Source organism: Miniopterus natalensis, chromosome 1 (assembly GCF_054644295.1).
Source record: "Miniopterus natalensis isolate mMinNat1 chromosome 1, mMinNat1.hap1, whole genome shotgun sequence".
Classification (NCBI taxonomy): domain Eukaryota; kingdom Metazoa; phylum Chordata; class Mammalia; order Chiroptera; family Miniopteridae; genus Miniopterus; species Miniopterus natalensis.
This window is the reverse complement of record NC_142081.1, coordinates 174,787,269-174,800,714: the sequence shown is the minus strand read 5'-3', so window position 1 is coordinate 174,800,714 and position 13,446 is coordinate 174,787,269. Positions and strand designations below refer to the sequence as shown.

The 13,446-nt window shown below is 40.7% G+C and overlaps 1 protein-coding gene across 1 annotated transcript; it reads right to left on the bottom strand.

Moving 5' to 3' along the window:
* Nucleotides 1-2,349: 2,349 nt before the first annotated feature.
* On the bottom strand, nucleotides 2,350-12,575 carry CNGA1 (cyclic nucleotide gated channel subunit alpha 1). Its single transcript, XM_016207986.2, has 8 exons — nucleotides 12,460-12,575; nucleotides 11,454-11,555; nucleotides 10,444-10,506; nucleotides 8,683-8,724; nucleotides 8,502-8,603; nucleotides 7,135-7,242; nucleotides 6,307-6,413; nucleotides 2,350-3,764 (listed from the first exon to the last, which is right to left on the bottom strand). The coding sequence occupies exons 1-8, from the start codon at nucleotides 12,564-12,566 to the stop codon at nucleotides 2,350-2,352; spliced, it is 2,046 nt and encodes a 681-aa protein (XP_016063472.1). The 5' UTR covers nucleotides 12,567-12,575.
* Nucleotides 12,576-13,446: the final 871 nt, after the last annotated feature.

The following is a 13,446-nucleotide window of genomic DNA, read 5'->3' as shown; positions in this document are numbered from 1 at the left end:
GACCAACATTGCCACCTAATGGTAAGAAGCTTAATCACATCATACTTCAAGTTGTAAAAGTTTTTTTAAAAATATATATATATGCAAAACTCTATAGTGATCTGCAAAACTCTGTAGCATTAATTACATTATGGTAGAGCTGGGGGACACTCATCAGACATATGGGAGGACTAAGTGATTGGGTTTCTGCTCCCCCACTGATCTGACATCCATCCATGAGTCCCAGAATTCTCTCTCTCATCTCTCAGATGCAATTATTAAAGATCTCCAAACTTCAGCCAGCCCTCCGTTGTCCTTATGCCAAACCTATCCTAGTCTTAATATGTTAAGATGCTCATTCTAGACAACCATCTGGAGTCTGGAATCAGCCTGGAACATGGCTGGTCTCTGGATTTCTAAAAGGTGAGCTCCTGACTTTGGCAGCCACATGTACTCAGGTCAACACCTTACCATGAGTCTCCCCAAAGCTGCACATTTCCTGTCTCTTTTTGAAATATCCCCTGCTGAAGCTGAACCCCAGTTGTGAACCTCTGCATCACACTCCAGGTGTCTAAACTGGAGCCCTCGCAGCCACCTGTCAGAGCCTCCACCTGGAGAAGCTGCAAGGAAAGAATTGGCTAAGCCCTACTTACCCCAAGTCGTTAAACCAAGAATCTGCCACCATCCAATGGGTATGAGCGTAACAAGACTCATAGAGCTTCGGGTCAGAAATCATCAAGTCGGAACCCTTGGATGTGTCTCCAGCCCAGATCAGACTCAAAGTACCCAGCCCTGAACGCTGAGATTGGGGCTGCTTCACTGGGTGCGTGACCCTCACTCATTCCTACCTTACGTCGGCCTGGCATGAGTAGCCAGCAGGCTTCCTCACAGTCTTAGAGGTTTTTAGGACAGGCAAGAAAGAGCACAGAGGAAAACACAGATAAGGTGAAGGAATGAGAAGAATAAGAAAGAAAACAGAAGAAAAGGAGCACTTGTAGTATGTTCCATGTGACTGGGAGCCCTCCCACTCCAGGACTAGCCACTTCGACAGTGAAGAAACCCTTGCCAGCTGGTACTGAAGAGACAGGCAGAATGAAGGGGAACTTAAGACTGCAGAGGCATAACCTGTGCAGTTCAGGGGGCATTCTGGAGGTAGAGAAGGATAAATTACATCACTGACGTGCACTGATGGAGGCCCATGTAAGTATTTCACATGTCAATTAGAAGCGACACTGAGTCATGTTATTATAGGCAGGGATAGAGGTTTTTTATCAATTCCTGTGATCTGTGTTAAGAAGAATATTTTGAAGCACAGCTGGGCTCAGCAGTAAGCGCTGTGTGATTGGTTAGCAATGTCCTCGATGGCCACACACTTGTCACACTTGTCTTTTTTCTTTTCTAGAACCATCCTCCCATCAGCTCCTTCCAGGCTCTCTAGATAGGTGACTCATGCCTGCATTAAAGCTTGAGAAGCGCAGAACAGTCTTGCTGAAATGCAGGTTCAGACACAGTAGGTAGGCCTGAGATTCTGAATTTCCAAGAAGCTCCCAGGTGATGCCCATGCTGGTCCACTGAACCCCCAGGTTACCTTGTCTATCATAACAACAATTTCCCGGTTAATCACCAAGCAATGTTATTAGCTGTATCCCTTTTTCTTACTGCTGATCAGTCAGAGTGGTCACTGCTGTCAGGCTTTAATAATCAGAAAAATTTTAAATTTAGTATTAAAAATTCCTGCAAAATGTTATAATTTTCAATGTTATATATTTTATACGTAACATATATGCATATATTTGTACAGTAAAGTCTGATCTGTATGCTTTTATCAGTAAGAAGTTTCTCTCAACCACTCTTTGTAAGCCTAGGGTATGATTAATATCCTTATAATGACCCTGATGCTCTACAAGATCTTAAACTCCCCACTAAACTATCAAATAAATAATAGTCACTACAGGTTCAGAATGTATTTTGCTTTATTGCATTCTAATTCTTTTCAAATAGTATCCTGAACATGATGCACACGGTACTTCCAGGTGCTCCTCAGCAGTGTAAGTTGCCTGAGAGTGAGGGACACTTGCTCACTTTTACAAACATTATTACATGAAGGGAGCATATGTGAGAGGAAATCAGGTACTGACAAGTTCATCAGTTTATATCTTTGCACAGTATCCATTGTGGAAAATCCTAAGATACGATGATTCTTTAATCATGGTACCTTCCAAGCAAGCATGTGGGCCTCGTGCCCTGCACCGAAGCACATTTCCCGTGTGGAATCCCCAGCTGAACCTTCCTCTTCTTCAAACTTAATCACATCACTTAGTCACACCACTGAAAGGATCATGAGGCGCGTCCTTGTGAACAGCCAGCGTTTCAGTCCTGCGTGGAGTCTGTGGGCCCACTTTCAGCTCCAGATCCTTCAACGGCTGAAAACTCTGTTTCAATAAGTGGTTTCAGAAATTTCTCAACCTTAGTGAGCCTTTGCTTCAGTTTCTGCTGCATGGACTCGTACTCAGCCAGGATCCGAGCAAACCTTGTTTGCAGGAGGTCCATTGACCCTTCCATTCGCGTGACCTTCTCTGCAAGATCTTTAGGGTCGCTCCCAGTATCTGCGATATTTATATCCAGCAGACCATCCTTCATCAAGATTTGCTTCCCCTTCTCTTCTAGCATACCTTTGGCATCCGGGTACTCAGTCAGAGCTTCCATGAGGTCATCTTTTGAGAGACAGAACAGATCTGAGTAGCCAATGCTTTTAATATTGGCTGTTCTTCGATTGCCAGCTTTGCTGCCTTTAATGTTAAGGATGCTGATCTCACCAAAGTAGCTGCCGTCACTCAATACCACGAACTGAGTGATTCCGTCATCTGCCACCACAGCGAGTTTGCCTTCCTTGATGATGTACATCTCCCGTCCAATGTCACCTTTCTTGCAAATGTAATCCCCAGGACTGTAGACTTGGGGCTGTAATTTCAAGACCAACTCCACCAACAGACCGGCTTCACAGTCAGCAAAAATGCGCACCTTTTTTAAAGTGTCTAAGTGAACACTGATGGCTATCTCTGCTCTTAGCTTATCAGGAAGATACTTCAAGACTTCTCTCTCATCAACTGTTTTTTTGTTGGTCCACAGGTAGTCGAACCATTTAATAACTCTCTTTTCCATATCTTTGCTTACATCTCGAAAATGCATATATTGCTTGATGGCATCAATTCTTGCTTGAAATTCTGCTCTGGCTGCATTCATGTTGGAAATCATAGAACCTATGTTACCAACGATGGTAGCAAAAATTAAGACTCCAATTAGGAAATCAACCACCACGAAGACATACTCAGAATCCCTTACAGGAGGTGGTGTTTCACCAATGGTGGTCAAAGTCAGTGTAGACCAGTAAAGGCTGTATACATATTTTCTAGCCAAACGGCCAAATTCAGGATCATTAACATCAGGGTAGACCCACGTATCATTTCCAAATCCAATAGCTTTGGAAATGGAATAGTACACACATGCGTTCCAGTGGATAATGATGACGATGTACATCACGAGGTTAGAAATCCTGAAGATGTTCGGGTAGTTTGTCCTTGTTTCTGTTCTCTGGAAAAACTCGAACATTCGAGAGACCCTTAGCAGCCTGTTTAATCTGATTTCTGGATAGTTCCACCCCAGCTTAAAATACAGCAGGTCAGTTGGTACCACTGATAGAACATCAAGTTTAAATTGCAAATTTGATTTATATTTCTCTATGAGTTTAAGCTCTTCCTTCACCAGCAGTCCTTGTTCTAGGTAACCTAAAATAGAAAAAAAAATCAATTTAATGTTTTTTTTCTTTTTATGCTATTGTGGCTTTTTCTAAAGTAACTCTCAATGAACTTCGCTGAGTTCAAAACAAAAACTCAATCTCAGTAAGAATGCTTTTAGCCAGGTAATAAGATGCATGTGCCAATCAACATGTAGCTATAGAAAATATTATTTTGCAGAAATAAAAAGTAAAACTTTGTAAGTGCAAAAGTGAGAAATTATACACCATGTATATACACAAATCTCTCTAGGTCCAGTATCTCCATTGCTTTTATGAACTGTGTTCTTGGAAAGTTTCCTGAACACCTGAGCACTGAGCTTATACCTCACGCTACTCTCCTGACAGAACCCCAACCCCATTTTTGAAACTTAGGTGCCTGCCCTACTCTCGAACCATTATATGTATTCTTTCCTTGCTCCTTCGCTGTGAAGCATGTGTCCTCGTTGGCAGCTTTTGCACATCTCCTTGCCGGCTGCTGCCACCCTCCCATGCTTCCTCAGACACGTGGGGTCTTCTCTCCTCCTGCACGGCTGCCATGGGCCTTGTGTTAAACCCAGAATTTCAGCGCTGCTACATTTCACTAGGAATACACCTCGCTCCTCCTCCTGCACTGACTATCAGAGCTGCGAATGGGGCACAGCAACTAAACATTCCTCCAGTGCGCTGATATTTAGAGAATGTCCCTACTTGACTTTTTAAAAATTTACCTTTATTGTTGAAAGTATTAAAAATGTCTCCTTTTTTCCCCATTGACCCCCCTTCCACCCTGTACCCCTCTCCTCAGGTCTTCACCCCACTATTGTGTGTGTCCACGGGTCATGCATATGTGTGTATGAATTCTTATGTTAATCTCTCCCCTCCCACTCACATTCCCTCTGAGATTCATCAGTCTGTTCCATGTTTCTGTGTCTCAGGATCTATTTTGTTCACTGGTTTGTTTTGTTCATCAGATTCCACATATGAGTAAGATCATGTGACACCTCCCTTTCTCTGGCTTATTTCACTTAGCATAATAGTATCCAGTTCCATCCATGCTGTCCCAAAGGGTAAGGGGTCCTTTATTTTTACAGCTGCCTAGTATTCCATGGTGTAAATGTCTGAGAAGATGCTTGATATGATTTCAGTCTTCTTGAACTTGTAGAGACTTGTTTTGCGTCCTAACATGTGGTCTGTCTTTAAGAATGCCCCATGTGCACTTGAGGAGAATGCCTATTCTGCAGCTTTAGAGTGGAATCTTCTGTAAATGTCAATTAAATCCATCTGATCTAGTGTGTCATTTAGAGTCACTATTTCCACCTGGTCGGGTGTGGCTCAGCCGTTGAGTGTCTACCTGGGATCCAGGAGATGGAGGTTTGATTCCGGGTCAGGCCACATGCCTGGGTTTCAGGCTCAGTCAATGACTCTCTCATCATTGATGTTTCTATCTCTCTCTCTCCCTCTCCCTTCCTCTCTCTGAAGTCAATAAAGATATATATATATATACAAAAAAAAAAAATAGAGTCACTGTTTCCTTGTTGATTTTTGTGTGTGGATGATCTATCCAATAAAGTCAGTGGGATGTTAAAGTCCCCGAGTATGACTGTATTGCTGTCGATCTCTTCTTTACAGTCCTCCAGAAATTTTTTGTTTCGTTTTTTCCAGTCTGTGTGAGTCTTTTGTTCTGAGGTGGGTCTCTTGTAGACAGCATATATTTGGGTCTTGTTTTCTTTATCCATTCAGCTACCTTATGTCTTTTGATTGGGATATTTAATCCATTTATATTTAAGCTATTATTGATAGGTACTTATCTATTGCCATTTTATTTCTTTATGCCCATGTGTCTCATTCTCTCTATTTCAACTTATTACAGCAGTCCCTTTAACATTTCTTGCAATGCTGATTTGGTGGTGATAAATTCCTTTAGCCTTTTTTGTCTGAAAAGCTCTTTATTTCAACAGAGAATGTCCCTACTTTACATTACAATTCTTAAAAGCCATGCTCTGTGTTCACTGTTACATTTGCATGTGGAGAGCAGTGTAGAAACAATGAACTTAACAAGAACACTTCAAGTAGGTTGCTATTAGATCCTTCCCCCTGATCAATAATGCCTCACCAAGGACCACAAAGTGGAGTTAAGGATATGTGTTCTGTTTCTTACAAAATTTCTAATACAGCTCTGCTGGGTACAGTGACACTTTCCCCCATGCCTCTTCAATCTCTCTGTTAGCTAGCAATTTCCCTTTCCCACAGGGCTGACAGACTATTTCTGCTCTTCCTATTCCTTTCATCTGGCATAAACCCCAATGAACAGGGTAACAGAGGAACGCCACCAACCGCATTCAAAAGGTTGCCTAGAAACGTCCTCCTGAATCAGTTGGAGCGACCTGAGCCCTTGGGTGGAAATCTGGCACTCTTGCTTTCAACTGTGCTTTTTCCTCTGAAATAGGTTTTTGTGAGTTTATCTTGAAGAATGCTTTCATTAGAAATTTTCAAATTATATTACAGAGATAAAAGCATAAAATTGCAAAATATCCCAAACTGAACATATTTACCTGTCCTTGTTCGTACAAACATATCGAGAAGATAGACTACATCTGACAAGTAATCAAAAACGAGCCAGGATGCTAGGTAATCAGACTGGAGTTCTTCAAAACATGCTCTGTAAAAGAAAAACTTGTAAAACAAATGGGGCCAATTTAAGTAAAAGTCCTCTTTGTATAATTTTATCATAATGAGAAAAAGTATAAGGCTAGGAGGGGTCCTTAGAGTCCATTGAATCAACCATGGCTTTCTCAAATCTTTTCCCATGTCGGACTGCTTAGATTTGTTTCTTTACCCTTCTGAATTCCAACATTCTTTCCATTAAACTAGTCAGCTTTATGAACACATCAAATAGGAATAAATGGCCTAGAGCTAAAGTCAAATACAAGGGATCATACACACTAATAACCAGGTTCATATTGACTGTCAGTACCCCAAATGCTTCCAGAAACTGCACCTGGTCCTGGATGTTTGAGCTGTTTATTGTCTAAAAGACGGGAACCATAGAAATCATTTGAGAAACACACCTTACCCTAAAGCAACATAGGTCCTTGACCTTTTTCTAATGTTGGCAAAATTTTTTTCTAATTAAATGATTGAACAATCAAAAATGTTAAAGTATCCTCTTCATTCCCCCATCCTGGGACTGGATTTCCAAGTATACTGGGAACAAAAACATCTACTCCTGATCTTAAAAAAACATGTTGAGTATAATGTAGCATCTCCTTACATCCCGTAGTGGAGAAAAGAGGTATGTCCTGAAGAGGTCTAGGCTCAACAGTTAAGTAATTCAACTTAAAAACCAGAATGAGCTGAGATCCACAAAAATATATAGAAACCTTGCAATAACCATAGTCCAGTTGTACATGACAGGTAAGGTGATGCAAAACAGCCAATTGTAGTATGTGTTTCCTGAGGGATCAATAACCATGACTTCCTTCTTCTCCCTAGCAGCAATTAGAAACAAAGGGGAAAGTTACCAAGAAACAAAAACATTTTAATTTTACCTGTCAAATATGATTGTGCTCATCACCCACAATTAATGAAATAGAAGGAAGCTGGAGCTCACCCTGCGGTGGGAAGATCAGCTTGACATAAGTGCACGAGCCATAAGAAACTAGTTAGTGAAGTGTGGCTAGAGAGTTAAATTACTAGTCCTGCATTAAACCACATATTGGGCCTTTATTAAAGTCCTTGCTTTACTGTGATGCTGCAGACACTTCTATCACTTCAGCCACAAAGAAGGAATCATGCGCGCAGATTATGCCAAACTCTGGACATTTCACAGGACCCTCTGGTAGGTTATAGGTGCTGGGAGAATGCTGGCTTTGCCATGCCTCCCACCAGGCAACAAAAGAACCACGCACTCTATTATGAGAGGGGAGCTCATGGCTTCTTTCTAATCTGTATGGAAAGACGAATATAACACAATCTAATACAAGTTGTTGTTCATAAGCATGTACAAAGGATTAAGAGAGGAAAGAGTGGGCAAGAGGGAGGAAGAAAATATATGTTCAAGTGAAAATTTTTGAATCTTTCTAGTATCAAGTCCATATTTTTAAGAACTTTTCCCTTTACACAAACTTCAACAACTTTCTAACAGGCACAAATAACTGAACCATGGTGTGGTAAAGAGTTTTAAGTAAGTTTAGAGAACAATTTTCCCTTTAATAAAAAGCAAAAAGAGAGCTTTGCAAATATCACTCAGCCTTACCACTGTGAAATCTCAACTCTCAAATGTTGGTTTTAAAAAGGATCTTTCAAATGGCTGGTGTTTTTGCTTTTGAAATTAGGCATGGCTTTTGCAATAAGACTTCTTTGGATTATTTGCCATACAGTATTTATTATGCAAGAATGTTAATGAAATCATTAAATTTATATTTCAACTTTTAGAATTGATGTTAAGATCCTAGGAGTCCAATTCTCCTTGGAACCTAAATATCTCCCAGTGGTAAGCTTATCTTTATCAGTGCTTGGGGAAGGGAATTAATGAGAACAGTGACAATTTTTGATGAGAAAACTAAGAACAAGGCTTCCATTGTTAATTTTAAGAAAATAAGAAAAAAAAATGTAATCTATATTTAATAACAATTTATTTAGTCTTCACATTGGGCCTTTTTATTATAATGTTTTGGGAAATTACCCCTGGATCCAAAACCCATCACAAATGCATTCCTAATTTCAATGAGAGTAAAAAGAAACGTACTCTTCTCTCTTATCTTTGTCTCTTTTTCCCTCTTTCTTTTGCTTCTCTTTGTTCCTTTTCTTCTTTGGGTCCTTTTTATTCTCATTTTTATCATCTGACTTGCTGAAAAAGGTGAGATGTAGTGTAGTTAGTGTTAAAATACAAAAATGTTGTGGGAGGAAAATGTGGGAGTCTGACTTACCTCTTCTTCTCTCCTTTCTTTTTCTTGTTTTCTCTTGGCTGTCTAGAGAGGAAACAATATCTCCGTCACAAAATCAAATTCCATTCTGACTTTCATTCTTATTGCTTTCCTGTCCACTGAGCAAGAATTCTCAGCTTTGTATTCAAAGGCCTGCCCCTGTGCTCAGAAGCCAGAAATCTGGTCTCCTAATGGCGAGTTCTACAAAAAATGTGCATGCATCCAGGTAACAAAGCAAACAAATAGCAGTCCCTGGGTGGGCAAATGTGGGCAGCTGAGAACACGGAGGTGGGACAAGGCATGAACCCAAGGAGAGAAATTTAAGAAACAGCAGCCCCCAAAAGAGTACACTTTCAAAGCCTCCATGTGTATTTTTTTTAATTATTTAAAATATAAGATTCTTGATATTACTTATATTTACCCTTGAATAAGAGCTTTGAGAATTTCAAGGAAAGGCCATCAATTTTTTGTAGAGGGTTAATTCTGCCTAAAGCAATTGTTTTATGAGTAGTCAAAAAACTCTGTGGTAACACAATGGAACCCTGATTCTTAGAATCATTCACAGAATTTGAGATCTTTATATACATATAATTTCTTCTTGAGTGGAGACTACGTGATTAGAGGCCTCTTTCTATGATTGATTTTCTCAGTCCGCAGAAGAATGGATTCTGGAGTCAGACAGACAGACCTAAGGTCTCAGCCATTGTTGACTCCAAAGTCTTGGTAAGATTTATTATTCAGACATAAAAGGACAGGCATCTCACTGTCACTAGGATCCTCAGAGAAGGCTGTTAAAGGGAGATAGGTCTACACCTAGGCCTCAAAGTGTGAGCAAGAGTTGGAAAACTTGAGAAGAGGGAGGGTGTTAAAGGGAGGAAAATGTTTAGGTGCAAATGTACAAATAAATTTCATTCGTGTAGAAATGACCCAGCAGAGGTGGAAAGCTGCTACTGAGGAGAACTAGGAGGTAAAATTGACAAGCAAAGTGAGGCGTGGCATCTAAGGTCATCCTGTCAAAAGGGAACAGAGAATAAAGTTGAAAAAGGGAGAATTTATTGCTATGGGAGCACACTCCTGTGATGCAGGATCTAACACCCTAGCATCGATCCTGGGAGGTGGTCGGTCTTGATGCACTATTCAAGTGGCTCTTGGAAGCTCAGAAAAGGTGAGGGCTCATGCTAAGTGAAATAGAAACTATACAATGCCATGGAGGATGGCAGAAGAAGGTATCAAGAAAGACTCAGAGAGTGGGATGCTAAAGTGGATTTACTACAGAAGGAAGCTAGCCCTCCAGCTGATTATGTTCCCTAAGAGGACTCAGAGAATGCAAAAGTATCAAGAAATGTGCTGATGAGGCTGGCCCAGCATCACTCAGAAGCTCAGTGGTATTGTCTTCTGTAGGCCAGAGCTGATAATAGGAGATGCTGGTACAGAACTGGATTCCCTGAGAGCAAAAGGGATGGCAGGATCTAGAAATAATAGAGACCCACGTCAGTGCTTACCCTGCAAAGAGGGGTGGGTCCCATAATTGTAATTCATAGTTATTCACAGTATTCAAATACATACATACATACATACTACTTTTAATATGGGTAGCTACATTTTTCAGAAGTACATAAACCAACAACAAAATAACATATCATTGCCATTGTATTAGGTGGAGTTTTCCTAATACCTGTTCTATAACAGGTTCAGATATATCCCTACCTTTTTATTGGTTTTCTGTAAAAGCAAGCTTTAGTTTTCTATTGTAAATGTACTTACTGCTCCTTATTGCTGCTGTTGTTAACATTGAAAAGTGCGATGACACCAGGCAGGGACTGCTCCCTAGGAAATGAAAAAGGACAGTGAAATCACAGTACTCACCATCCATATAATGGACATGGTAAGCAAGCAGTCTTAAAGAACAAATTCTTTTCAGTTTCTACTTATTACTAATGATTGTCTAGACAACTTTTGAAAATATAGGGCCTCCATGAAGCATGAGTTGCCAAATGGCATGCCATGAAGCAAAGTGATTAGTAAGCTCTAATCAATGCTCACACCAAGAAGCAGCATCCTCCCTGGTCTCCAGTGAGCCAACTTGATGCCGCTCACTCCCAGCAAGAGACCTAAGACTTAGACTTGGGAAGAGAGGAAGGGAAAGAAAGGTGAATGAAAATAGTGGGAAAGCGGGAGGTGGTCAGTGAAAAGAGAAATAGGAGCCAAAGACAAAAAGAAGGGACAAACAGCAAAGCAAAAGTGAATGTTCCCTAGGATGGGAACCCCTGGCCCACCAACACCACACTCCTTCTGCACCCAGAGTCCCAGGTCTGAAGTTTCCACGACAGCTTTATTCCTACGAAGGATTCTAAGCTCTTCCAGCTGCTCACTCCAGTGCTCCACGTCCATGAAAGGGGGGTCAAATGGGATGCAGCATTTTAAAATACAACAGCCAACCCCTCTGACAAAAAACTGCTTCAGGACTCCGGAGGAAGGACCAGAAAGAAGAAATCAGAGAGGACTGGGGCGTGAGGTTTCTTAAGAGACAGGCACGTGTCTCAGGGAAAATGACCACCAAGAGTATGGCTTACTTGGAGCCCCATGGACATGAATAATCAGGTTTCCCAAGAAAAGGAAAGGGTCAGGAACTGAAGTGGTGAGTTCCCCCCGGGACCCTGCCTAGTGACGAGGGAGAGGGAGCCTTTGCCAAGTCCCCTGCGGGAAAGCAGATCTTTCTTTCATCTAAACAACGGTTTAAAACCCAGGGTGCAGGGGTAGGTCATGCTGCTCACTTCTGTGATGGTCCCCCCCTTCTGAAGGGATCCCTCGCGTGGGGGTTTTCACTCTCAGAGTTTTCAAATATAGAGGCACCGTCGTCATCATCAGAAAGGGAGCTGCGGTCCAGCGGGAGGGAGAGACGAATGAGATCAGTGTTCTAAGGAGCTGGGGGGGACTCCAGTTCCCATCAGGGCACTGTTGCCTCGTGCCGTCTCCTTCCCTCTCCAACTAACAGCCCGCAAACTTTAATTAGAGTAAAATGAGAACTGGACAGAATACATAGAATTATAGGCACAATTTAGTCAGAGAGATGTAGTTAAGAAAATACTTTCTAGGTCTTCCACATTTCTATTGTTTGGTATATTGATTTATGCTAATATTTACCCAATAGAAAGTGTGATATCTGTGTTTTAGGTCATACTATACAGATGTATGGACCAACCTGTAAAAACATTCCTTCCATGAAAAATGTATTCAACCACATGTATACACATTCTCTTTATTTACAGGGTAACTGCTTTAAATTATACTTTTAAAACGTGCTAGCACTTTGCTCTCTGTATTTTTTTTTTTTTTTTTCACATTTATCTACGGCAATGCTATCCCTTTAGAAGTGAAAGGTCTTGCCAGTGACTAAGGAACTATTTGGCACACAAGCTTCTAAATAATGAACACATATATCTATGTTTATTTCTTATACAAGTTATGCAATTCCAAAGTTTGAATAAATTTGCTATATTAAATAAATTATAAAGTTCAAGGTTACAAATTAAAAGTTAAATTGAAATTAAGCCTAGTGAAGTTTCAGGATGGTGGCTGGTATTAAAAATGTGGAACAGATTGACAGATATCAGCCCAGAGGGAGACAGGAGAGATTAACCAGAGAGCTGATATGCATATATGCAGAGCCCACATGGTGATGGCTGGGATGGGGTGGGGGCTGGGCGGAGGGGAGCAAGTGGGGGACATCTGTAATAGTGTCAACACTAAAAAATAAATTTTGGAAAAATGCATAGTTACCTGCATGCTCCATCTTCCATCCTTCTCATTTCATTTTCCACATCTGGTACAATCACACTGGGGATGTTTACAAAAGAGCGCTGTGTATTGATAGTATTTTTCTTCATGGTTAGTTTAACATCTGGGGAGGGAAAAGACTTATTAGCAGGAAGATTTTTTATATATTTACATAAATAATCAAAAATTTTACTCTACCATTCTTCTAAGGCTGTAGTAATAATCTTACTTCCAGTTACATGTGGGAATTATTCTTTAATAGAATACAAACATGGCCTAAGCCCTTAAGTACCACTCTCCAGTGTTTACTGTATTTTTTTAAATATATCTTTATTGATTTCAGAGAGAGGAAGGGAGAGGAAGAGAGAGAGAAACATCAGTGATGAGAGTCATTGATCGGCTGCCTCCTGCACACCCCCCACTGGGGATTGAGCTCGAAATCCAGGCACGTGCCCTGACCGGGAACCAAACTATGAACTCCTGGATCCTAGGCTGACGCTCAACCACTGAGCCACTACCGGCCGGGCTAGTGTATTTTTTTTAAATTCAAGAATATAATAGAGGGATAGAATTGTCTTTTTAATTTTGGATTTACCCAGTTTTAAAAAATACTCAGTCACCGTGGGTGTAGGAACAAAGCTATGAGGATTTTACATACATATCAAACAATTAAGCAATAATGGAAAGTAATAAAATAAAATACAAAATGGGCATACCAGCTACGAATGTCTATAGGCATTCAAAAAAAAGGGTCTAGAGTGGTATTCACTTTAGAGTGCATAAGGATGCAACTGATCCACATTTTTAGCAAGTCCTTTAAATTATTGTGACACATATAGTCCTAGCAACATATTTTGAGAAACGCTGGCTTAAAACTCTTGTCTGGGTGTATTATTTCTTAAGATCAGGTGGAATGAGCTGGGCCAAACATTGATTGATTTTCCAGCTGCTTCCAGCATGGACCATGCTCATATTATTGCTGTCACCTGC

What these genes read in the sequence shown, in the direction of transcription:
- CNGA1 (XM_016207986.2), bottom strand. Translation starts at nt 12,566, where the DNA reads ATGAAGAAAAATACTATCAATACACAGCGCTCTTTTGTAAACATCCCC. An exon ending in AAGAAAGGAGAGAAGAAGAG is followed by an intron (nt 8,604 to 8,682) that starts GTAAGTCAGACT and finishes CACCTTTTTCAG; the next exon opens with CAAGTCAGATGATAAAAATG. An exon ending in TGGACTATGGTTATTGCAAG is followed by an intron (nt 6,414 to 7,134) that starts GTTTCTATATAT and finishes TTTCTTTTACAG; the next exon opens with AGCATGTTTTGAAGAACTCC.